Below are 27691 nucleotides of genomic sequence, written 5' to 3'. Positions count from 1 at the left end.
TTTATTTAGGTCAGATGAAATCTCAGTGGGACAATAGACTAACGTATTTGGATTAGGTAATACTTAGAACTTAATCTGTGAAATTTGAAACGATAAAGTAATTTTATAATATCAGTGTGTCTAATTAATGTATTTAACAGCACGAGGGGTGAGTAAAAAGTGAACTTACGAATTCGAAGAATATTAAACTAGTGCAACACGAACTCACCGGAACAGTTCATCTGAACCTCGACCAGGCGTCTTTATAAATAAATAAGTGTATAAGATAGTATCTAATATACTTTTTTACATATGTACATTTTCAAATTATACAAGGAAAATAGGTACATGAAGGGTAAAAATAATAATTTGTACTTGTAAAATAAACTATTAAAATATCAAACTAATGACAGTTTCGAGTTTTTGCTCAACCTATTTAATATGCCTAATTCTACCTAAGATTATTTTGTCGTGTTGTATATTATAAATGATCAAACGTGCGCTGCCGGTGCAACTTAATTTTTTATAGTTCATTAGATTGAAGAGCTCGCATATAATAATATGAGAGCTCTCAAGATGACCAGCGGCCTAAATATCTAACTCGTTGGCTCTCGGAACCGACTTCGCGAACGATGCCGTTTCCACCTAGATAAAAAGTGTACCTACATAATCGATCGTGTTGGTCATGGAGTTAGGTGGATAGGCTTTGTTTCCACCGGCTGCGCTGAGTCTTTTCCCTATATAATTATTCGTAATTAGTTACAATAATAACTACATATCATATAATGTTGGTATGAGCGGTGTCGTGGATGCCTCCCCGCTCATACCTAAAGCGTTTAGGTGCACGTGTCCTCGCACTGCCTGCGCGCCACCACAACCAGCCTACAAATTTTACGTCGTAAAGGTAATCCAATAAAATTATTGTAAGTCAGTATGGCACGATATTTTATAATCATTTTCGCGACGAGTCTCTTAACTTTTTAGTAGCTATATAAAAAATCTACTCTCCGACACCTTTAAAGGTTCGAGTAGAATAATAATATCAAGTGTAATGCCAATTGTATAGTAAACATTAATATGAAAACTCTAAGACAATTATATCGTATCATTAATTGACATTTGTAATACGGGGATTGCAGGCAGTGCGAGCATAAACGCCACAGCATCCACATTTTATACGTATGTACATTAATATTACTATTTCAGTCAAACAGCTCTGCGACTGAAGTCGTACCTAACTCTTTATTACTTACAATAATAATAGGTAGTCACCAGCACATAGACCTACTGGCAACGAAGGTGGGATATTTAACACTAGCGAACAAAACGGATCGTGTTGGGCGAACCCGGGCCAACGGTGGCTAACAGTGAACACTTATAATAACGAGTTGAAGTTATTTACTTAGGTACTTCAAAAGTAGTTGAATGTAATAAAAAATCTTAGAAAATACTCAAATTGACATGATAAATTAATGTAGGTAGTAGATACCCGTTAACAAATTGTACTAAAGCAAAAGTTGCAGTTGAGATGTTGTATTCTATTCGTACCTCGTGTCCTAATTCTAAAATCTACTGGCATTATCCATCGTTGACTCGGTTCGAAGGGGTTTTGCTAAATAATTATCATAAGTAATCCTTCTCGTCGAGTACTCGGGCCACGAGAACGAGATCCCGGCCGGGAATAAACTCGCTGCTCACTCGCCCACTCGGAGGAGAAGGAAATCGTCACGAGGGATGACGCGAAACGATAATATTGCGAACTAGAGGTTCTACATACAATATAGTATTGACCGCTAAATAAATAAGGTTATCGAGCGACGATAGCTTATTATAAAAAGCGGAGTGATCGGTGGGCGGCGGCTCCCCGGCGCCGCTCAGCAGACGGTCTCGGCGGGCGCGGCGGGCGGCGCGGGCGCGGCCAGCGGCGACAGCGCGGCGCCCGCCGGCTCGGGCGAGCGCCGCCGCAGCGCCTGCCGCTTGCGGAACTCCAGGAACTCCTCCTTCATGGCGCGCACGCGCGCCTCCACGTCGTCGCGCGACGGCCGCGTGCGCGTGCGCTCCGGCGTCGACGGCGTCGGCGTGCGCGTCGCGCGGTCCCACTCGTAGTGCACGTCCACCGAGCCCGCGTCGGCCGCCTCGCCGGAGCCGGGCCGCGGCGGCGGCGCGGGCGGCGGCGGCCGGTACGGCGGCGGCCGCCACTCGGCCAGGCTGCCCGTGCGGCTGCTGCGGTTGTGCTGCGACGAGGACGCGTTCTTGCTGCCGAACCCGCTCGACGACGAGCGGCTCTCGGGCGAGGCCTCGTGCGGCGGCGGCGGGAGCTCGGAGACGGGGCGCGGTCGGCCGTGCCGCGGGGCGGGCCGCGACCGCGGCCGGACGAGGACGCCGGTGGAGGCGCGCAGCGGGAGCGGGTCGTGCGGCCGCCGCGACGAGCGGAGCCGGAACGAGGGGGGAGTCGGAAAGGACCCGTCCGCGGAGCTCGGGAACGGCACCGAGCTGAGGTCGGAGATGTGCAGGGGCGACCAGGGCGTCCAGGCGGGCGCCCAGGGCGGCCAGGGCGGCCAGGGGGGCCAGTGCAGCGCGAGCGCCGGCGAGGAGGCGCGAAAGAGCGGCGGCGCGGCGGAGGGGCGAAGCGGCGCGCGGAGGCGGGGGAGGAAGCCGCCGTCGTCGGAGGAGGAGGGCGCGAGCGAGGGCGCGGGCGAGGCGGAGGGCGCGGCGGAGGGCGCGGGCGACACGCGCCGCACGCCGCCCCACGGCCGCGTCTCGTCGCTGCACCGCGACGCGGGCCAGATCCAGTTGGCCGTGAACCGCAAACATTGCACTAAACTCGATATTCCGCGTTCTCTAAATCTGAATTAAAGCAGTTGTCATTGTTACGCTTAGAGCGATGTGAAGAGATGGAATATTAAATGCAGAAAGTGGATTAGGACAGTGTATGTATGGTTTATCCGATGCAATTAATAAGGTTATTACTGACCTGACTTCCTTTTGTACGAAGGCATTAACAAAAAATGTGGATTAAGTAAAGCGTTCAGGATTTTTACAGAACTCTATGAGATCCACTTACTTTTTAAAAGGCACTTGAGTGCTGTCTGCGGCGCGGAGGTCGGTGAGTCGCGCGGCTACCATGTTGTATGCTGCAACCGGATAATTTCTGAACATTAACGCAGTGAAGCCTGTCTGGTCCGGAGCCCGGCCGCCGCCCGCCACCACGTCACCCCAATACAACCCGCACCATATTGTCAACTTTAAAGCGCATATTCACCGGAAAATATTGCTAGTGAAATAAAATATTGGATGCTTAACAAGAAGCGTAAGTGAGCGGCGTGGATATGATGCAACTTTATAATGAATAAGTATACTGTATACAGGCAATTTATTAAAAAAAAATAACACAAGAAGGGGATGTATAAACTTTCCTCGCATATTTCATGATACATTAAAAGATTAGCAGATGAAGTTAAAGAGAAAAAAAAAAACAGAAAAAACGATAGTGCACTATAGGTACGTATTTAATACCTACATTTATAGGTAACCTATATTTTATACATAAAAAGCGTTGTGAAATTACGAATACATGTAGGCAGTAACTCACATCCAATATTTTCTATTTGTCATTACGGACAATATAAATCAAATGTTTTTCGAATTGTTAATATTAGCTGTTATGGAAACATATAAGATATTTGTACTTTGAAGTAGTAGCCTACTTTTCATTTTTCCGGTGAATATTATATTAGCACAAATTATTTTATTGAAAAATAACATGTGTTAGTAACAGGCCATGAAGAAAACATAATGTGTTATTGATTTCCTTAATTACGAAAATAAAATAAATTTGTGTTAAGATGACCGTGGACAATTTTGTGCTGTGACAAAATTAACGATACCAACATAGAAATAGTATTAATGAGGAGGGCGATTTGCAGTCTTACTTAGACTAATCAAAAATTAGACTATGAAGATTTCGAGACAGAACATACATATACATTTGTATATTGACAGGCAAACTCCCTTCTCATTAGAATAGAATATAACAAGAAACACAAATATGAATTAAACTTTGACAATATGATAGTGCATGCATGTAGTATTCATGCATTCTTAAAAACAATGCAAATGGTGAATAAAACGACATTGCAAATTACAGTACACAAAAATCTGATGATTGATAAAAATAATGCTTGGCTTTGTCACCGACAATATGGTCATTTACGTGTCGATTGATCTGGATCAGACTGTGAAACTTATCAAAGTTTAAGACGTCAGAGTAGCCTAGTCTGGCATCTGGCTTGAGTGGCTAAGTGGTAGCGGGCAGCGGCCGCCGTCGTCGGACCCACCTTTCTCCTGCTTGCGCCGTTTCCGCTTGTTGCAGATCTTGACGGCGCACACCGAGAGGATGATGGCCACTATGAAGAACAGGATGCCGCCGACCACTCCCGCCGTGATTGCTTTGTGTTTCACGCGCGCTGGCACAGGAAACTTCACCTCATCGGAACTCTCGTAACTTGTCGCTGAATTCGCTAACACTCTGAAGTAGTAAGTCCGGCCGCCGACTAAATTTTTCACTGGAATAAAAATTTTCTTGAATTGGATTATTCTTTTTTAGCATCTTGGTGTATTAATATTACCTATAATGTAAAATGGTTTGAGATAATATAATAATTATGTTTATGCAGTTCCTTTATAGATATTGATTGCTTACTACTGTAAGCGGTCAATATATACATTTTTTTAATTAAATTTCTTTTGACGCATTTGGATAGATCATACTCGTAGATATATGAGAATTAAGAGAATCAACCGGCTCATGTACTTATTTTTGCGAAGCACGAAGTTGCGTGCACTACGAAGTTACGTGCGATGCAATAGGTTATACATAATTTATGTTTTAATTTGTCATGTATGCTTTGATCTATTTGTGGTTTGTTCAGTGGATATTAATTTGAATGCATAAATATAATATACACTGTGGTGTATACCACATACACCGTAGAAGAACAACTTTTACGTGTGTACAATGTACATAGGTAAGTACCTACAAACTGGTTTTTTATTATTTCTTTTTCTTTAAAATTACGCAAGTTTGTTTTTTTTTGCCTTTTTACGTGTTTTTTTGACTACTGCGAAAATAGAATGACGAGAAAAGGTTACAAAAAATTGTTTATAATTATTTTACCTAGATAGCTGGTCTCCTCAGGCCGTATCTGTCCACGGTTGAGCGTCTTCCATTGCGCGTCGGTCCGGTACTTGATGGTGTAGTACTGCACCAGGTGCGAGCGCTCCAGCGGCGCCTGCCACGTGATCAGGAACCCGTTGTGGACCTCCGTCACCGTCAGGTTGCGGGGCGGACCGGACTTTGGACCTAAACCGATATTTTACTATATCTCTACATTTTTTAAAATGGTCCAGTAATACCACTTTTTGGACTCACTTGACAATCCTAATTACCATATTGGTCGGATACCTAGAGAGTCTTGTATTCCTTTCCTGGTTAGGTGATACTACCCTATTACGACTCGTGCGGTTTTACCGAGTGGTATTCGTTCTGTGTTAAGGGTTTGAACATACCAGATCGTGTTATCTCAAACCGAAAAAACGTTTGTAATCCAGCGAGATGTGTCATTGACCGACAGGCTAAATACTTAATATGTGTGTAATAAGGTTTGAGGCTACATATATGTGTGTGATAAGACTTCCGTGGATACTTACTTTTACTCTCTTCTTTTTAGATTGGATGGAAATTATAGAGTATTTTTTTCAGGTTCTCATCCAACTAATCCATTAGAACATTTATTTACTTAATATGTTATACGTACCCCGTCATCATTCATTATGAGTAAAGTTTAGATGAAAATTCATAGAGTAGACAAATTGAAGTAGTGGCATCATATTTATGATAATTATAATCGGATTACATTGAAAACCTTCTACTTCTTGAAGTAGGATAGGATATGATGAAAAAACTGCGTCTTTGGAGGGTTACATGTATGAGTGAATACATTATGAATGTGTAGGTGTAGTGTATCCATGATATGTATGATAGCTTTAATGTTATGAAAGTTATGATATGGTAAACTCAAAATACGATTATTTGTTGTAAACACTGCACACAGAGAGCGGATATATACGACAAACAAAGACACACAATATAAATGAACATGCAAAAGCTATAAACACTAGACAATTAACTAAACGACCTCATAAATATTCAAAAAGCATTTAAAAGTACCGTGCACGTAAGCCATACAAATAACTATTGTTAGGGAAGGTGGATTGTAGGTATACATTTTTATTATTAACTGATATTAGTTATGCCAATCTCGATAGCATAACCGTTGTTATAATGAATAGATATTAATAAGGTAAGTTAGGGTAATATCGGGGTTGAACCGTGTGACGTAAATGCAGGTTCATTCGGACATTTTTTTAAGTGGCAACATCATACACGTACAATGTAAATTATTTTCAAGGCATGCCAATTAAAAAATTGTTCCAATTTGCCTGCAATTACAATTATGCGATTTTACCCTGTACATTACCCAAATTTACCTTACTTATCGGGATTACTTAACAAAATGTATAAACATAAAATCGACTACGGACTAGGCTAGGTGATGATTGGATGATTAGGTAAGTTCCTCATAAATATATACCAGAGCCTTCGGGAGCGTTTTGAAAAATCTTTTCGTCTACCGGCCCCGCGGCTGTGGGGATCGCCTTCGGTTTAGCGCCTACATCTAAAACGCAACACACATGGTTAACTTCACCCGGAATAAGTCATTATTCATTCATTCATATGGTTATTAGTAAAGATTTCGTAGTAAATTATTATACATTCAACGTTTTATTATCAATTAAATGTAAGCAATATTTGAAAAAGAAATAGATGCAATATTTGAACAAGAAATAGATGCAATTTTTTTTATTTTTCCCAGCTTTGTGAGATAATTTCATTAATAAGTTAGCTTATATGTATATAATGCAATGCTTTATACATAAAGCATTTAGTACATATATGCAGAAAACCCATTTAAAAACCGTTAAAACACCAGTTTTAGTTCACACCAATAACAAGTAGAAGTAGCTAATATTATACCACCATTAATAGATATAGAAGGAGCCAATATCATGAATCATGATACTCAGTTTTGTTGTGTAAATAAAAATCCCACACCGTTGTTCTATGTTTTAGCAGTTTATTTAGATATCGTACCCAGAGTTCGTATCGTGATTGCTTTGCTCATCATCCCTTCTCCGATGGTGTTCTTGCTGTTGACCTGAAACTCGTACGTGGTCCCCGGTTGAAGGCGGTTTATCGTTACCTGTGGGACAAACCTTCATTAATGCCATTTACTTTTGTAGTCGGGTTTTCCGACAATATTCATAACCGTTCCGTTTAATATTTTATTTCTTAAATATACTCTTAATTTAAAAAAAAAAACATATTTGCATTATAACTTAGATAGTCAATAATACAAATACTTTCATTTGGAGTAAAAATTTTGACTTCCATGACTTCCTATAGTTTTGCGAGATGTTTCGTTTAAGAAATTTCATAATAAGTTAATAACCATATGTACCACCAAAATAATGTCATTTAGATTTTGGCATAAAACTAATCGACTTTCTATAAGAGCTTTTTCCTGTCACGTGGTTTTTTCGGGTGCGAATGTTTTCTGCATGCGGTTTACTTACACCCTGCAGTGAGTTTATTCACGCGTGCAGGTCTACTGCATGCGTGACAGAAAAATATCCCTTAAAATAATGTTTAATTTGGTTTTTGTTTCACATTTCCAGTTCGACTTACCGACGTAGCGCCAGAGGGCGTGACGGGCACTTTAGTCCAGTCGGAGAAGCCAGCCTCTCGATACCAGATGGTGTAGTCCTGCTTGTAGTCTGGTCCGCCTGCGTAGCCGGGCTGCCAGCGCAGCGTCACCTGGAACTCGGTTGCGGTGCCCGACACGTTGTACGGCGCGTGCGGCTGCGTGCCCTCTATCACTAGCTGCGTGTCCGCTACTATCGTTGCTACCTGCGTACATGGTACGAAAGGTTCCTTTTTATCGATTGTCTTGTACGTAACCTTTGGCATGTCTTAGCAGACAAATTATTTTTCCTATACAATGAGTTTTAAAGTATTTTATATTTATATCTATCCGCGTAGACATGGACGCGGGTGTATAAATAAGTGAAGTAAAAAAATCATTTGGCCAAAAGAGTAAAATGTACAAAGGGATTTTAAACCACGGATAGAAAAAATAAATTGGTTTTGATAGATATCGATATCTAGTAATTTTAGCGTAAGATCATACTTTCTTAAGATATACATATATTGATATATTGTAAATTTTGAGTGACCCGTATTATCTATCAGGACTATCACTGCTAGGTGTCCATAGGTAGGTAAATTCTACAGGCTATATTATCATAGGTGTTTAGCAAAAAGGAGACCGTTAAGGAGACGGAAAGACGGGGGCACGGTAGCAGTAGGTATGGTGCCAATTAGAGGCTTATGTTCAGCACCTTACAATTTCATGGATAGATTGTTTTATACCTCGTTGGAAGCGACGCACTGATAGATGCCGAAGTCCTGGCGGCGCAGCGTGTCGATGGTGATGTTCCCGCCGAGCGCGCGCACGCGGCTCTTCTGCAGCGGCAGCCCGTCGCGCCGGCGCCACGCCACGCTCGGCCGCTGCGTGCCCTCCGCCTCCTGCGCCTCGCAGTGCATCTCTACTGACTCGCCGACCTGGTGTACCGATGTTGTTTATTTGCATTAATGACGAAGAAAAATATTTTTCTTTTATCTTACTGTAGGCTTGCGTTTGGCTGCAATCTTACCTGATCTTAAGTGAGATGCAGCCTTGGACAAAACACGCTTGCCTAGAAGTAGCCTAAGAATTAATTTATTAGTATCGCAGAAAGACGCCGAAGCAGCCGATATATCGATGTTTTTTTGCGTTATTGACGATGAAAAATATCGCAAGAAGACTTAATTTTTAAAAGTACTCGGCAATATTCTTGCTGGAACCTACCTGTATATAAAACAGTTATGGATTTGATTTAAAATGTATGGTAGAGCGTAATGCCATAACCTATTCTAACTTAGTACTTGAAGGTATCACGCATGAGTGACTTTATATTCGATAAAAGATAAAAACATCGGAAAAAAAGTTAATAAAGGAGCATGCAGTCCATCTGTTGATGTGGACGGTGTGGCCAATGGACTCTAACCCCTAAATAGGATTGAAGTCCTGTCTTACTTCGGTCACACATATACGAGCCTGATCTTCAGGTAGAAGTTGTATGAATAGTATATATTTTCAACTGAAAGTAGGTTCTATATACGACCGACAACTGAATAAATATAAACTGGTATGTACGCGATGTTCTCAGAGAATACGATTATCCAATGACATGAACTTGAAAACGAAGTCTCTACATTTTTTATATTGCAGGGCTAGAATTTGAATAAGATTGTATATTGCTATAAAAACATTGTTAGAAGGGTTTACTTCCGTTCCATTTGTACGGTTTCATATCCTTAACGTTTTTTCTTTCATTAACACGTATCCCATTGCACAGCGTCGAGTCGAGTTTCTAAACCCTTTTGTTCCGAAATCCGGCTTTTTCAATATTGTTATGCTTTTGGTCGTTATTATACAGACCCTCCACATAATAAAGCAAAAGTGGCAGTGTAAATTGCAATTGTTTATTTGTTTACTTTATAATATTGCACAATATTTAAAATAAGAAGTTCGGAATAAAATAAAAAAATGGGCCGAATTGCTTCGAGACAAGAATAGTACGGCCGTGCCGCTTTTATTGGCTCGACTTGGCGGAGGCACTACCGTGCCTCCAGATATTTTTAATGATAACTTTACAAATACCTCATATTTTTCGTGGGTCATTCTGATATTAGCATGATGTATTGTATATGTTATTAATAAATTTTATTTGTTTAATAATTACCTTCCTCTGATACAGAGGCTCCGGTTCTACAGTAAACACGGGTGGTTTACGTACTAATACTTCCATCGGACCTAAAATATTCAAAAGAAGATACTTTATACATATTATTAGATGTAATATCAGGAGGTAACGATGCGTACCTGAATGCGTACAATTTTGCAGATAACAACAAAATCATATTATGTGACTTAATTTATAAGGGTTCATTTACATTTACAGACATAGAGCGTGTCAGACACGTGCTGGGACGTGAAAAAGTTATATATTATACAATGTGTATACACATAAATTTCATATATCAACCGTAACACAGCCGTGCAGACACGTGCCGTGCCTAACACGTTCAATGCCTATTAATATACGGGATCTTATCCAAATGAAAATATTGCCAAAAAATAATAACTAAGAACAGGTAGGAGTATTAGGTACTGAGTAACTTACCTGAGGAGCCCTGCGTGCCTTGCGCGTTATACGGGGTACAGGTGTAGCGCCCCTGGTGGTTCTGATTGACGCGCGTGAACAACAGGGAGCCATTGTTCATGATCACTATGTCCTTTGTTTGGTACGGCTCCAGCAGCCTTTTGTCCTTCGTCCACGTCACGTATTGCAGCGGCGGGTTCGCCTTTATGTAACACTGAACTACGCCCGCTAAGCGGAAGGGGAGATACTGTACGGTTGGTGTGAACGTTACTTTTGCTGGATCTGCAAATATTAATCGTGCGAAACAAGATGTTTTAAACAGTTTCTGATTATTGTGATATATAATTTTAATGACTTATACAATTATAAAACTTGTAGTAGTTATGTTCAATCCCATTATTCTACTATTCAGTTACTATTCAGTTTTGGCCAATTGTAATTTCAATAACAATGTTCTTAACCTTGTATTGTAGTTTATCATATTATATTATAATTAAATTAATTATATTATAATTAAATATGTATATTTCCTTTAAAAAGAACAGTAGTAGTAGCCTTAATATCGTATCACTCGGCATAATGACCCAAATGATTTCCTACAGATTATCGATCGGAAAGTTCTCTTATATTCGCTACATTTACCACGAGTTAATTAACCTTATTAATCGAATCTCGAAGTAAAGGACGATGTATAAAATTTACAAAGCACATCTTACATTCTACGTTAAGATAAGCTGAAGCGCTCTGGGGGTCGCCAATGCCGTTAGACACCTCGCACAGGTACTGGCCAGAATCGTCCGCAGCCACCGGGTTGATGACGAGCGCTCCGTCCCGCCGGATCGTGACCCTGGTCTCCAGCGCCGCCACCTCCGCCACCGGCGCGCCCTCGCGGAACCACTTCACTGTCACGTTACCAGGTAGAGCCTTCGCTTCGCAAGAAAACTGCACTTTTTCTCCTTCGAGCTTCGTTTGGTTCGTTGGAGGCATCTATAAAGCAATTTTTTTTAAGTGATAGGAAGTACTTAATACCAATCCATCTATATTAGTATTACCTAGATGTAGTAATGCATTCATTATCTCAACGGCCAGACTATAATGGTTGTCTTTTTATTTAATTTAACTCTATTTAATTGTCGGTGTAAATGGAATATGCAAATAAATATGTAAAAGAATTTAAATACACAAGATTTCGGTATGCAATAAATATTTTATATATTTTTATGTAAGTTATGGTTTCGACTGAAACTGAGAGCGAGACTTAAAGTTCAGTTTCTGTTTCGGTTGAAAAACCTGTTTTGGTCGGACACTAACTTTAATATAATAATGCTAGTAGTGCCCGCAGTTTCGCCCGCGTTTTAATAAAAGTAACATGACATACGTATAACTGAAAATTTGCGCCATTGTCGAAAATTAGTTGTACCAACTCAGAAACCTTCGTGGGCTCATACAAAAAACCCTTTTCCCACGGACTAAATTGTGAATCTAAACCATTCTCAAGTCCCCTTGAACACACACAACAAATTTCATCACAATCAGTCCAGTCGTTTAGGAGGAGTTCAGTGACATACACACGCACATAAGAAATATATATATAAAGATAGTGGAAGACTGTGATATAAAAATATCTTCCAACATCCTTCAAATACGTTTTAATATAAAAGGTCTTGCAGATGCCATATCTATGCACTATATAGGTACTATTAAAAAATGATGGCTTCATTCAACTCACTGTGATAACAGCACCACCGGCTATGATGACGCGCGCTGTGTGCGAGACCTGGCCTTCCCCGTTCCTAGCGATGCACGTATAGTCTCCAATGTCCTCGTGCCTAATGTTACTGATGCGCAGTTCCGTGCCGTCGTTGAAAATGCCCACTGTGCCCGATGGTTCCACTGGGTTCGCGTCTTTGTACCATAGGATCTCCGGTGTAGGCGTTCCTTCAGCTTGGCAGTTGAGTATGATGGCATCTCCTACAGTTTGAAGATATTCTTCATTGAGAACATTAAGTGTCTGTTGCTGATCAACGAAACGTTACTTTAAGTGCAGTATTGAATAAAAAGGTAAAGGTAAAAGATTGTAAAGTTTAATTTTTTTAGAAAAAAAAAATATAAGAAGTCCATACGCATGATATTATTATATGGCATATAACATTATGTTTAAAAATCTAGATTGGCTGTGCGGCTTGGGAAAGTCCAAAAGCAAAGACAAAACTGTCGATAAAAACTGTTATATCGGCTTCCAGTGATTAGGAAATACAAACCTAAGTTGACGTATATAATTTCTTCCGGTGTGATGGAGAAGCGTGGTGGTGCGTGCACGTCGAGGTGGAACCAGGTACCATTCTTGTGTTGATTCGGCGATCGGTTGAGGAACACCACCTTACACTCGTACCAACCCTGTTACAAGATTACATCGAAATGGATAAATTACAAAATTGGTAAAAATCTGTTTGATTTGAATATGGCAGCAACATCGATTGTGGTTAAACCTGGTTTTTGGTTTGTTGCTAAAGCAGTAAAAAGAGGAGTGCCTTATTTTTGAGATTGAAGTGGCAAACAAACATACAGTCCATCTATGGTATATGTTGGCCCTGTAATGGACTAAGAAGCTGTGGTCGCCTCTTATGTAAGTCAGCATCCACGTATACCGTAACGCAAGAACTGCTTCATGTTTAAACTAATTGTGGTCATGTGGTTGAACCATACCGTTCCATCACTTGACCAAAAGATCCTTCCCTAAGAGGCAGCAACGTAACTGTGATCGACGTCATGAATAATCCGTATTTTAATATAAATGGACGGCATGTGCGTTTGCTGTTCAAAAGGATCATAAGTGACATTAGTTTTGGAGGTTACCTGGTCGGACTCGCGGATATTGGTGAGGTTGAGACTGGCGGCGCCATAGGGGGAGTCCGGCGCCACGCGCGACACTCTGCCCTCGTAACCCTCTCCGCTGTGCGTCGGGTAGCTCTCGTACCAGATGTAGATAGGGATGTCCTGCCCCTACACCGATAACCGATAACACTGATCAAAATCTACCCTTAGGCTGGTGCGAACTGACTCCGCTACAAACCTCACTTTACGTTCTACATACTTTGCACAATTATAACAACAATGATCACGATACAAAATAAACATGATGCAAACACAAGTAACACAACAGAAAGTGATGGTGTCTTATTAACCTTGTAACAGCGTTTAGATTACATATTTGATGCTGTTACACAACGTCTCTACAACAGTTTGTTAAAGCATGCAGGTTATGTACTTCAATACGAATGTACTCTACGCTTCTGGTAGGTAGTCAGTACTTATAATACATTTGTATTACTATTACTTTACTTGTTAAAAGCAATGTTAAATAAATATACTCATGAACGAAACATAAATCTAGTACCTATAACTAAATAATGTGTGTTAAAATAAGACATGCAAAGGAATGAACATTAAAACGAAAAGATTGCAACATGCAACAGTACGTCCAATATACACGATATGACGTTAAGGTACGATGCAACTGTACACAAGTCTAAGTTGGCAGAGAGTGCGTGGGAGAAGCCCACAGCCACAGGAAGAGAGAAACAGACAGAACCGCCGCCAGTGCGCGAGGGAGTGCGCGTGCCCGTGTCAGCCGTGTAAGCTACGAGAACAACGTGCTCCCAATGCTAATTCCAGGAAAACTCGGTGCACCCACAAAAAAAACTCTTACGTAATTATACTTAAAATTGAAAAATAAACGTTATCGTAAATGTAATGTGGTTGTGTTGTGTTTGTTCGTATCTAACGGGGGTCTGCTGCTCTCTCGGACTCGTTTTGAAGGCCTTTGTTACTGTGGTGTTCGACCGGTCGGTGGGGTGGCAAACGCGGCAGATACAAGAAGGCAATAACGCTGAAGAGGCAGACACAATACATAAAAGGCGTTAGTGAGGCGCGCGCGGGGCGAGGGTGCGCGGCGAGGGGCGGGCTCCCCCGGCCCGCGGCGCCCGCGCGTACCACTACCACGGGACAATACGAGAAGACGAGAAGTCGCAAGTCGCCTACACAGGCACTCAAGTTATACTTTACAGTCTGGATGGCGCGTCGCGGGGACGAGCCGTTCTCTACTGAACAGAAATAGTACACGGTAGATGAGCAGCGTTGTATTGTAAGAGTGGAGTGTGGGCCGTCGTACCGTTTCGCCTACCTTCTTCTCCCACTGCAACACGTACGGCACGGGGATGTCTTCGGGAAAGTCCACCTGGCAGTTGAACACGACGCTTTCGCCGAGGATGGCTGTGATGTGCACAGCATCTTGGTGGTCTTGGTGGCAAGTTACTACAACAACATCGCCCTATTGTTAAACGCATTATTACGAAAAACATAACAAAAAAAGTGTGTGTGTGTCAGCTACGACGCACGATTGGAGTTTACTCCTTACGAACGATAATTATGATATATATCGAATAGAAATAAAGGGTAAATGAACGCATCTGCTAAAATGATAAGAGAAACAAACATATATCTGTAATTATTCGGATTATTTATATTACTTCAATAATGCGTATTACATAAAGTATGTTACAAAATAATATAAATAATAATAATTATTGTGTTCAATTTATACAAATCCAATTTTATGATGATTGATTTCTTTCACTTTGAATTATAATATCATTCTTAAATACTGTAATTATAGGTTTGTGGTAACTGAAATACGATACGTGAACTTCGGAAGTTACATGAGTTATGAATCGTGAAAACACCGCATCAATAGTTGTACCATATCTAGCGCGCAACACACACGTACAAACATACGCACACATTCAACTCTCAGACTGGAGGTAGTGAACTATACAGTGAGACTACGAAGTATCGCGCAAAGAGGAGACCCCGAGAATGAGATACGCTGTGTAATGTATTCCATCTCATTCTTTTACACGTTCAATCCTACAGATATATATGTTTGTCTCTTTCTACGTTACGCCTCAACTTTTCGTGTTACACTTGATTTTACTCCTCATAAAATTTCCGTACCGGGCCTTATAACTCAAATCGTTTCTTAAGGAGTAAACTCCAATAAACTCCAAAAAATAGAACCAATGAAATTATGTCTTTAACTTGTCACTCAATCTAGAGTACCTAAAGTAAACATTTTGAACAAACATTTCCCGATGACAATATTAAAACGTTATCTGATACTACATAATTGGTGCTAATGACGTGTCCAGACAACTATGGCGGGGTTGTTTGTTTTTTTTTATATACGGTTAATGCGGTCTTATAATTACGATTGCTTTGATGTGTTGTTAAGGGACCGTTTATCGTCGCGCGTGTTTATGTCCTCACGCGCGTGCTGCCCGCGTGCGTGCATTCTATCGTTCCATATGCACACAAGAGAAGAAGTTCACAAGAGAAGCGTCCTAAGCCTAGGAGGCTTTTTTTCATAGATAAAAATGGTTTAGGTTACAATTACAGTTATATCTTACGAGGGTACTTAAACAAAATAAATATGTCTATCCATTATTTTACGTTTTAGATATTAAAATAGACTAGTTAATTAGTAAAAGTGTTTTTTCGATCGTAATGAAAAAAAAAATGAATTACATATTCTGTTAAAAACCTTCAATTGTCAACGAACGAAGCGCTTGCCTATACCGCACTAAGTACTTCCCTACAATATTTCAGAGGGAACCTGGTACAATGAACCGCTCACCCGGCAAGTTGACTAGCAGTAGCAGGAGCAAGCCGGCGGCGATGTGCGGCGGTTGCTCGGCGCGCCAGCCCATGCCTGCGCTCCCATGTCACGGCCGCGCACGGCGACTCATCGTCGGTGCATCACCTGGGAATACAAACATTTTTTTACAATTAAGTAATAACAAACGAATGGGCATATCACCTCATGACAAGTTTTTTTATAACATAGGAGTAGCAGACGGACACATTATGTAATAAAGCCCAGATAGGATTAGATATACCTATCTGAGGTCGGCCACGGATGCGTTGCTACCCCTGAGGACTATACTGGAACGCCTCGGAAAAGTATGTCTCCCTTACCACACCCTTCAAACCAGGTCACAACAGCGCTTGATACTACTGTTAATAGGCAGAAATAAGTGTCGCGGTGGTAGTGTTGGAGTTCAACCACAAAGGGTTCTACCAAACGAGTGGGTATTCCACCTCATGACAATTGGTCACCGTCACCGTGAAAATCTATATGAGGATATGATTAATTATGGGTTATTATTTATGAACTGTACCTAACGCCTTTAGTACACGAGGGAACCTAACTATTCCTACTAAATAATGCTAATTCATGACACCTAATACGCTTAAATAAAAAGTAACACTTTATGTAGTTTGTTTGTAGTTTATCTTAAACAGTGATGTGCGTTTAAGATTATTTTCTCATTTACTCTAACTATGAATAAATTATGGCGAGGAAACCTACATGCCTAAAGAGTTTTCAAAGGCAATTGAAGTCTACCCATCCGCACTAAACTCATCTCACTCCAAGAGAAGACTTGTGCCCAGTAGTAATGGGTTGCCAACAGCGACGACAAAACTATAAGTTATAACTTTGACTTTAACTAATGAATTTATTTTTAAAAAGCTTCCACACACCTATATGCCTTAAATGACCTACATAGCCTATGGCAGTACTGCACATAAATATAGGCTTTTGATTTATATCGAAACAAAATATTACGATGAAAAATTTCATTTCAGTTTACAGAAACATTCATAAATTTCACAAATTCATATCTACATTTTACGTTCTCATAATGATTTCGCAATAAATGTCGACTGATACGAATCTCAATCAATCAATCTTCCATTCGGTCTGTAGCATTGCGATTTTTGGAACCTACAAATTTATATTTCGATAAAAGTTTCGAAGCTCTTTTGGTTTATTTCAAACGATTAAATTATTCGTTGACCTAAATACATAAACGGTAATGAAGTTAGCGTAGTTAACTCCAAAATTTTGTTAACGCCGTCTCTGTGTTTTGGGGTGGTCTTAAATAACGACTGAAAACCATGGACGTCCACGAGTACGATAGCCTTCCAAACATTATCGTAACATTGTTGTAAAAGTGTTGTGCTTACGCTGCCGTGTTCTGGTTGGAAGACATAATTGTAATGGAAGAAACTTATCCGAGGCGTTCCCCTATGCCTTCAGAATTAACAATTCGTCGGTGGAATTCAGGTGAAACTCAGATGGAATTCCAATCCTACCTGGGATTGATTACAAGTTTAAGTAGCAAGCGAGCATGCCGTCCCTTCTTATGGTAAATAGCTACTGATGTCCATGGACATCTGTATTCGACCCCATATAAGTTGAGTCCTGTACCCTTACCATGAGTTTTTACGTTTTGACAATTATTACTGTTTTGGTATTTGCCCATCTAATCCATTTCTAATCAGCGCCCCTAGCGGATTATATCAGAACTGTGAAATTGTATGGGCCAATACGTAAACAAATACCAAAACAGTCATATTTGTCAAAACGTAAAAACTCATGGTAAGGGTACTGAAACCGGTCACAGATGCGTTTCTACTCACGAGGACTGAGTGGAAAGTGGAGACGGCTCGGATAAGTATATCTTCTTTACCACACAATATGAAACAATACGTATCACCCGTCAGTGTTTGTTGTTTCATACTCATTAAATGCCTAAAGAAAATCGGTATGTGTTTTTTTCCGTAATCTATACCTACTAATATTATAAAGAGGAAAACTTTGTTTGTTTGTTTGATTGTTAGGCTTGATGAATAGGCTCAAAAACTACTAGACCGATTTTAAAAATTCTTTCACCATTCGAAAGCTACATTATCTACGAGTAACATAGGCTATATTTTATATGTAATATATTTGATAAATATATTTTGAGGCGGTACAAAGTTTGCCGGGTCAGCTAGTAGATAATACAGAAATTATAGGATATCGAAAAGAGTCTTTATTTTTCCGCATGCACTCCGAATCGAAACATTTACCTAAAGTGCAGAATATAGCAGTGTTTGGTTAGTTAAATATTTACTGCTAGCAGTGTCGTTATGTTGAATAATTACTAGCTTGTTTTCTTTAGCAGGCATTAAGGTGCATGGCCTTTAGATCGGGCTTCGTCCTTGGACTACTTCTTGTACAATAATTGCACTGCATCACGATATATTGTGGTGGTGCCTCCCTACTGCTTCTAAAAGGGTTGTCACCTGTTCTCTAACATATAGTATCGCACTATATTTTACTCAATTATGAAATTCTCTCTATACAATATATTCTAGTACAAAAGATCTAGTCTATTTACATCCATAAGTTAAATGTCTCTTCTACCTCCTCCTCCTCCTCTACCTTCACTTCATTAGCAATAGCTTTCTCTCGAAATGGCCGACGAAAAAATATATGTAATCTTAGTGCATATTGTAGTACGAGTACACAGGCAAAAAATGATATGTATTATGTATTGTTATTTTTTTGCAATTTTTGCAAAAGTACTTTATTTTCGCAAATACTATTTTTCTTCAAAAATAAGGTGGCAACCCTACCTTCTACCCCACCGCTCGTTCGTGCACTCAAACAGTAATCAGCTTATCGATTTTGTTGTTACCTGCTTTTATAAGTTACTTTTGTTAGTTACTTTTGAATCGCGACTGTGCTACTTGTTAGCTACCAACTCGGTTCCTTCACGACTTTCGGTTGATGAATGATTTGATAAACATCTTGAACCAAACGTAATTGAATGTTACGATTTCTGACAGAAAAAGAAACAAAATTTGTTTCTTTCGGTAACCTTCAACACGCATATGACAAAAGTCATTAGAAATTACAATGATAAAATTAAATTAGGACTCATACAACGGCAGGTAATAAAAAATGTAAAAATAATATTTTCTTAATTTTTGGTGTTGTTCCGGGCATTTGTGAGAGCAAAAGAATGAATCGATATTATTTGAATGAATTTTACAGTTATGGTTTTTCATTGTTTATTATTTCATAATAAACAATGAAAAACCGATATCTTAATTCGCAAATCAGCCAACTCCACTTTTTGTCAAAATGTTTTTTTTTTTATTTATTTTGATAGTAAATGGCGTTGAACGAAATCAATATAAATAAAAAAAAACATTTTGACAAAAAGTGGAGTTAGCTGATTCGCGAATTAAGGTATCGAAATGTGTCTATTTATTTCATTTGTCACTACATTGTGTGTAATAACTAATGGTGTAGTTTAATATTGTCGAAGTTATTAAATTAATAACACAATAACACTTTTATAAATTAAAAAATAAATCACAATGAAGTATGTACAAAGTGATGTTCCACTAACTCACTATTATTACAATATTATTATACAATTAGCTTGTAATAAGAAGTTATTATAATTATAAAAACATATAGGGACTCCTATTAACGTATTTTTCTATATAAATGTTACCATATTACAAAGTATATAAAAGATCGATAACGTTAAAAGTAGGGTGAAATTAAGGAAGGAAAATGTGTGCGATACAGCTTGCGTGTTGTTAAATCCGTTGGCAAAGATTGTTGTATGGATTCTGTACTTATCTCAGCTTAACGAACAATCTGCTCTAGCTTCATTATAAAGCTTTTTGCTACGAAGAAATCCAATAAAAAAGTAAGTTGCCAACTCAAACTCGGGAAACTACAGAGAATTAAAAGAACTCTAATATTAGTAATGTTTTCGTAACAAAGCTTTTTAAATTATCAAAAGTTTCATAGTTGACCCAAAATTCCCGTGGACTTTTCTGTGAATAATGCTTTGGTATATTTCGACAATTGCAGATATTTACTGTCGACTCCAAATAGAACAGGAAACCTTATTAATTCTCATAAATAACATACTTAATACTATGTTTGGAAGTGGTACATGTAGCTTGAAACAACTTGGTATTTCTACTGTCTAAGCGGTGATACCATGTTATTTTATAGGAAGGTAGCGTAAGCCATCACATTCACACAACAATTCACATTCCTTATTAGATATTCGATAAGTACGGTTATATTTTATTTATTTGCGTATTTTTTTCAGTCTGGGTATCTCGTTTCGACTGATACGGTTTGCGTGTATTTCATAATCACGTCAATAGCGGAAATCCTGTAAACTGTGTTTATCAATTCTACTATACATTTAATTATTATTTAGTAATATAAAGTATAATATAATTTAGAAATATTGAACATTTTTGTGTTTACAATCACAGCCACTTTAATTATTCTATAATTAAATAAATATAATTTTATAAAAAAAACAAATTTGAAAATAATATTTATGTTATTAGTATAATTGATTACTTAATAATGTATAACATTTCTGAGGTACTGTAAAAATCTATGTGTCCGATAGCTTTAAATGAATAATGACTGAAAATAGATGATTTACAAAAATAACATGCCAGATCCTAATTTACGTATTTTCAACTTTGTACGTTTATGTATTCATTTATGAATTATTTATCATTAATAATCATTTATCAATAATTTCGTCCAACAGAAAAGTCCAATGGATGCAAAGTAAAAAAATCGGGTGTTAGGAACCTTTCCCCAAGAGATAAGCGAGGTAGCTACGAGTAAGCTATGGATTTGTGCCAAATCCACCAATCGAATTGTTTGATTTTTAATTGAACAAAATTGAAAATCAACATCAAAATAATTAAATCTTGTTGGTTTCATCTGTGGGATTGGACATATATATCCATAGTTTAACTCCCTCATATCTGATGAAAAGGCACTCTCCTGGAGTATCCAAAAGATGTTGGCATCCGTACTTTTGCATTATTTTCGAAATTAAAACTTAAAAATCCATGGCCTCTACGGAATTTATAGATTCATCGTGTTTTACTATATTAATGATAAATTTCTCAATATTATAAGTAGATTTTTTTGGGATACAAATATTGATTTCCAATTATAATAATGCCTACGAATGGCTTTATAGACCTCTACGACACATGATAGATATTCCAACTAAGTCGTCCAGAGTATCAAGACACATTTCAAGCGTGCATAGTAGAACGATACACATTTTAAAAATTGAACACTTTCAAAGGTACTCCTGCAGAATATATTAGGAGTAGAATATTTTGAAGTTTTTATAAACTTGACTTGTTTATGTCGTATCCCTTAAAAAGTTTTATTCATTATTATTTTAAGCGTTTGTAACAAACATTTGGAGCTAAAATTAACATTGCAATTTACGCAAGCGTTGTCGCTTGCGGACATACATACAAGAAGACATATTGATACACCATTAAAAGATTTTGGCTTTACGCTATGTTACGCATGACGTAGCACTTGATTCTACCTTTATGCAAAAGCTATTTGTATACTTGTGGTCTTTTACGTATATTATTATATGTTGCAATTAGTATTAACACGTGCTCTACGATTTCATTTTTAAGATAAAACTGTGTTTATTATACACTATTTTGAGTACTTAACATTTGAAAAATTAAAATATGTATTTAAAGAATGATTGATTAATATTACAGGTATTATTATTTAGTCTTTGCAGTTTCAAATTCAGGCTGTATTGATGGGCAAACGCACGAGTTGTCAAATGTTACTTGAAATTCGCTTACTAGCGCACAAAACGTTGGTTAAGGTTATCTGGGCATTTCTTAGATTTTGGCAGCTTCGGTGTTTCTGGTGGTCATTGGCTCGGCGGCTGAGCGGTCAACGGGAGCGCTGCGGCTGTCGACGGGGCGTGTTATCGATTTTCGTACCTTGTCGCACGGTAGGAACGCGATGAGGGTCTCGCGGGGAGCCTGCGTGTGCTGGATGCGGGGTGAGATCGGCGCTGTCGTAAGGTGCGGGACTCCGTCATCTGTGGAGGGCGGTCATGGGCTCGCGGCGGCGGCTCGGCGCGTGGCGCGTGCGAGAGGTCGCGCGGCGGGCCGGGCACTGCCCGCCCGCGGCCTGCGTATTGATCGGTGCGCGCGCAGGCCGCCGCCCTCGCACATGAATGGTCCCCGGTGCGGGCTCACGTGCTCGCTGCCCCTGCTCGCTGCTGCCGGCTACGACGCGACGGCTCGATGCCTCGTAACCTCCCCACGGGCGCAGGGCTCCGACGACGTATTTCGGAATTCCGAACGACCGTTCCCACGGTGGATTTTGTTACATTACTCCATTCGTGTAGCCTTTTTGATTGTCACCTAAATGTTTAATCGAACGAATCGAAGACGAAACACTCGGTTCACCGCATATGTTTCAATCATTACTTTTTGGGATAGGTACATAAAGGCATGATACTGGAGAAAATAAATAGATTATGAATTTAATAATTTCACAAAGGCTTATTTGATTTATGATTTGGATTTGTTTATTTCCAAAAAATACAAATATATAAAATGATTGAAATATAAGGCACATATTTATAGGCATCTAGCATTTAAAGACTAATGAATGTCACATACCCTATTCAAATGTAGAGTCGCCTAGCCAAGTTCACTGACACATACAGGGTTGCTGATTAAGAGCATTCCTGTAGTTCAGTAGAGTTCAGTGTAGAAAAGCCGCAGCCCACAAGCGTCGATGCGCTTCGATCACTGCGACCTGCGTCTACGAGAGCGCTTCGCTATGCAACTACAGTGATGCTACGCTGGTATCTTCTACAAGTACTTTTCACAGTAGGTTCGTACCTACGGCTGCGGTAGAAGTGGAGTTTACTCTGATAACTTCTTTACTACGCATTGGTAGTAGAGAAATACCTTTGTTTATATCGAACCGTCTATTAATAATTGTAGAAATAATTAGGCACATCATTACACATGACGCTTTTAACGCTAGTTTTAAAGAAACTTAACAGTATTTAGCAGATGCAGATAAAAAATAATTGCAAAAAATATTTCAAATGATTCATGTTTCATATTAATTGACTTGAAATAAGAATTAGTCAAACAAGTGAAGTCTCGGAAGAACAGCTGGTACAGAAATACTTATAACGATATTTAAATAAAAGTGTAAGGAATTCTTTTTAAAAATTTGGTGATGCAAACCGAATGACTATGATAACGCACTTGTTACAATGTTTATAGTGGCTTTTCGAACATAATATAATATTTTCATAGCGTTGACGTCGAAATGATGAACATAGATATTAGTTTTTACGTATATTTTCATGGCACCTACAACAGAGATAACATAAATAGAATACGAATATATATAAGTGTAGTATGCAATATGTAATGTATATTAACGCTATAATAAATACTCATAAACATGTACGAAAATGAATATTACACGTGTGTACAAAACTTGATTGGATCAAAAAATAAAAGCGTACTTATGGGGCTAAGTTTACAATAACGATAGTCTCCATTCGATCAACCTGCATCCCTCAGAGAGTCACAAGTGTAAGGCGCTGGCCACAAGAGCTTTTTGTAGAAAACTTTTATTATGTATTCAGAAACCGTTCTTGGCGAGTAGGTACTCTTTGAAACATTTTCCAAGGCTTTAATAACGGCAGTAAGAAATGAAATGTCAATGCCATTTTGGAATACGAATAACATTTTGAGAAGTAAAATGAATTCCTTTAGAATTGTTATGCCTGTGTATACATTTTGGGACACCTTTAAGCTTTGTGACATCGCTTAACAATAAAAGTCAAAAGTCGAATTCACAATATTTTGATTTAAGTAAACTATATAAAACACTTTGTTAAATAAACCTTCTGAAAGAGTTGTAGATTAATTGTCGATGTTCCAAAAAAGATAAAACAATTTTGAATTTAGTTTTGTTTTAAATTTAATCATGTTTTTGTTGTATTTATTATTGTATCAAATCTTGAAAATAAAGAATTCAATTATTAATTCGTTGGGATTTGAGCTCAGCGGAAACATAGGGTATTTTAACATACTTTACACTTACCATACAGATTATTTGCACGGTCGAATAAAATTTACAGTAGAGTTGAAATAATTTTATTAAACATTTTGCTTAATCGTAATTTGTATTAAATGCCAATACGGAATGAATAATTGAGTTCAACATTTGGCAGAGTTATATTCAAAGTTGTAAATAATACTTTCGACTCGCTGCTCGCGAACTTTGCGGTTTCACAAGCTTCGACGAAAAATGTTAGTTCAATACCAAATATTTATTGGTTTCAACTTCAAGTACTGCAGTGCAAATAAAGGTGTGCGGTAAAATTTTATTTCATCGGGAATTTTTCTAAATATTAGCAGTTTTATTGCAAAGTAAAGAAATAATTAAAGATATTCAACTATATTGTAGGAATACGGCTTTACCGATTTTCACCAAATTTTATATGCATATTCAGTAGGCCTGAGAATCGGCTACTATCTATTTTTCATACCCCTAAGTAATAAGGGTTGTTCACCCTTAACATTTTTTTATTTATATGGCAACACAACGTATGCCGGGTCAGCTAGTATAATATAAATACAGGTCCACGACAAGCGCTAGTGTTCCTAGTTACTTATAACTCAGATCTTTAGAAAGAGAAACAAGATTGTAGGATTAAGTACTTAACGTTTCACCGTTGAATTCTAAACCCAGTCTGAAGCGTTACTTTGAAAAGAGTTTTAACATGAAACCTTAATGCTATTCAATTTTTGCAGTAGGTATTCCTGTTATGTTATACTTGTAGCTGTTTATTCGAACAGTGCCCTTACTATGAGTTTTCAAAACATCCCACAATTTTACGTTAGGTTGCAATCCATTATTCTGTTCCGTTTGCTTTAGTAGACTGAGTAAACGTAACAATAAGTAAGTGCTCAAGTCTTTTTGTCTACCTCACATGTTCGCAAAAAAGGGGGAAAAAAATATAAAGCGCCATTTTGTCAATTTAGACATTTAATGTTACGTTACTGACACTTTAGTTCTGGAACAATACGCTAGGGGCGGTGATTGGAAATTGTTTGGGCAATACGTAAACAAATACCAAAACAGTCATATTTGTCATAACGTAAAAATTCATGGTAAGGGTACAGGATTGTAAAAAACTGATATGATACATTTAACATTAACACGGTAAATATAATCATACTAAAACGGGAATCAATGAATTGTATAAGATAACAATACGTTTTAATTTATCCCTCATGGGTAGGGTTGCCACCTTTTTTTCTACAGATAAGGTATCTTGATTATTATAGATAAGAAAAAGAAGTACATAATATCAAAAGAAAGTACACTTTATATTTCTCTGTTAATATATTTAAGTTAAGGGATGTCGCGCTGGCGAGTGACGACATCGATTCAACATCAATCGATAAATGTCGTTTAAAGAAAGAAATACTTACGACTAAACTTAAAAGTTTGATTTAAAAATCAAATCATGCGAAATAAAGCATTTTCGTGTACTTTATTGTTCTCATAAAGTATAGAGTACAATTACCTGAAATAACGTACAATACTTTATTATAAAGTACGGGTGGCAACCCCTACACATGGGTACCAAAGTATCTGTGGCCAACTATTGCCAGACTGTTTTTAGTAATATGTATAGGATTAGCAGACGAGCATGCAGTCCATCTGATTGTAAGTGGCTAGTGCTGCCTATGGATATCTGTAATCAACCGGGATAGGATTAGATTCCTACCTGAGGTCGGCCACAGATGTGCCGCTCAGTAATGTAATCCTCAGGGATTAAGCCTGGGAACGTCTCGGAAAAGTATGCTTCTCTTGCTACACCCTTCAAACCAGAAAATAGCAGCGAGTTCTATCACCTTCAGACTTCAGGGAGTTGATTATCTTAAATACACTCATAAAAATAGACTATCAGTAAATAATTGACAACTTTGAATGTCTTATTCAAAATTGTCAGTAAATAATTGACAACTTTGAATGTCTTGAAAGTTGTCAATTATTTACTGATAGTCTCAATTATTACTGATATTTTTGGTTTAGGTACAAAGGTTGTACGTCCCTACTCGTATTTCTAAAACGCAATCTAAATTTATAATCTAGGTCAGAATTTAGAATTTGGATGAAGCGAGGTCTCATCACGACAGCCGTGAGCGACAGAATTAGGTGGCCAGCGAGCCACGGCTGCTTCAAAGAACTTTATGATTATTTAATGTTATGTCATATAAACATATACCTATATTTTGATCAGCAATCGTAGCTATCGCGACAAAAAGATAATTGTAAAGTTAAGTTAGTTAATATCCATAATACTATTATTTATTCAATATTTCACAAGGGAGGGTTTCAAACGATTTGAAAACTTCTCTAAAAATAAAATAAGTTAACTACTTAATTATACTTCATTACTTATTACTTAAGCACCTTACGTATTTACGCTGTTTTCGCATATAACGAGAAGTTAGCAAGGTTCACCTCACTTTTGTCGCTATTAATTGGATTATATTAGATACGCGTGAAGATTAGGTAACAAATACAGCCTTGTCAAATCGACAACCTTTAGGGCTCTGACACACTAACGTTTCTTCAGCGTAAGCGTTCGATAGACGTATGCGAACAGACGCGGCGTGTTTGTGATGCTAGAGTAGTGAAATTAACAATAGTGTTTGAATCAGTTTCGTTTTTGTAATTATTTTTTGTTTATAAGAAAAGGCAAGAGTGGTATGCTAACGATATTATATCATACCAATGATAGGACAGCGGCTGCCTATAAGTTCAACAAAGGCCTAAATGGTAAAACGATAGTGTGGAGGAGCCCTTAATCTAGACAGCAATTAGGTACTTTCTCACTGCAACATTGAATTTTAGAAATAAATTTGTAAAGCCTTGAATCATTGTGCGATTAGAAATCAATTGCGAGATAAATGTTACGAGTAAAAAAATTAAGGAATCAGTTTATAGGTACTTATATAAATTCTATCGGGCTATTTTCGTCTATTAACGGGATTGGGACAGGCTAAAGGATTTTACAGGGAATTTGAGTTTGTAGAGCTTTTTTCTTATAAGTAGGAAATCCCCAAACCCAATTTCGTTTTTAGTTATTTCAAAAGTTGTTATGTTCTAAACTCCGTACAAATGACCTAAACATAAGAATGAGGATTTTCAACTTAAAGACGTATCTGAGATCGACGAGAGTTATAAATTGGTAATGTATTTCGTCTATTGTTAAAAAAGTAATTCAACATGATCCCAAAAATATCAATGGTAGGTATATTTGTATTCTAAAACTTGTTTTAAAACAGAATTTTAGTTCAATATATTTTTTTTGCTTCACACGCACTGCGTTATAGAAAAAATGTTTTTGTATTAAATTTGTTGAATGGCAAACTTTTATGTTTTGAGCCCAACTACCAACCTAAAACGAATCCCCGAATGTTAAAATGTAGTTCTCTGAGTAAAAATTGAAAAGTGCAGCTAGCGAAATTTATTTCATACCGACAT

At 38.2% G+C, this 27691-nt stretch overlaps 1 protein-coding gene across 4 annotated transcripts in view; it reads right to left on the bottom strand.

Annotated features, from left to right (window-relative positions):
* Window positions 1-2687: 2687 nt before the first annotated feature.
* The window catches only part of tutl (immunoglobulin superfamily member turtle), a 97770-nt gene continuing 72766 nt past the window's right edge, over window positions 2688-27691 (bottom strand). The window contains exons 2-17 of one of the 4 annotated variants that reach the window (XR_012103133.1): window positions 16058-16183; window positions 14537-14679; window positions 13222-13368; window positions 12627-12762; window positions 12095-12336; window positions 11082-11352; window positions 10387-10647; window positions 9946-10016; window positions 8531-8722; window positions 7787-8008; window positions 7193-7301; window positions 6633-6716; window positions 5156-5341; window positions 4317-4544; window positions 3044-3130; window positions 2688-2826 (exon numbers count right to left, since the gene is read on the bottom strand). Coding sequence is in view for 2 of the 4 variants with exons in the window: in XM_073083107.1 (XP_072939208.1) it covers window positions 3040-3113; window positions 4317-4544; window positions 5156-5341; window positions 6633-6716; window positions 7193-7301; window positions 7787-8008; window positions 8531-8722; window positions 9946-10016; window positions 10387-10647; window positions 11082-11352; window positions 12095-12336; window positions 12627-12762; window positions 13222-13368; window positions 14537-14679; window positions 16058-16130 (2439 nt within the window). In the remaining 2 variants the exon portion in view is untranslated. The other 3 variants (XR_012103132.1, XM_073083108.1, XM_073083107.1) reach the window with 3 other exon arrangements.

The sequence above is a fragment of the Epargyreus clarus genome, unplaced genomic scaffold, assembly GCF_041222505.1.
Source record: "Epargyreus clarus isolate Ecla_fem2 unplaced genomic scaffold, WU_Ecla_fem_2.2 ptg000018l, whole genome shotgun sequence".
NCBI classification, from domain to species: Eukaryota; Metazoa; Arthropoda; class Insecta; order Lepidoptera; family Hesperiidae; genus Epargyreus; species Epargyreus clarus.
Note: the sequence above shows the minus strand (reverse complement) of the source record. Positions and strands in the feature narration are given on the sequence as shown.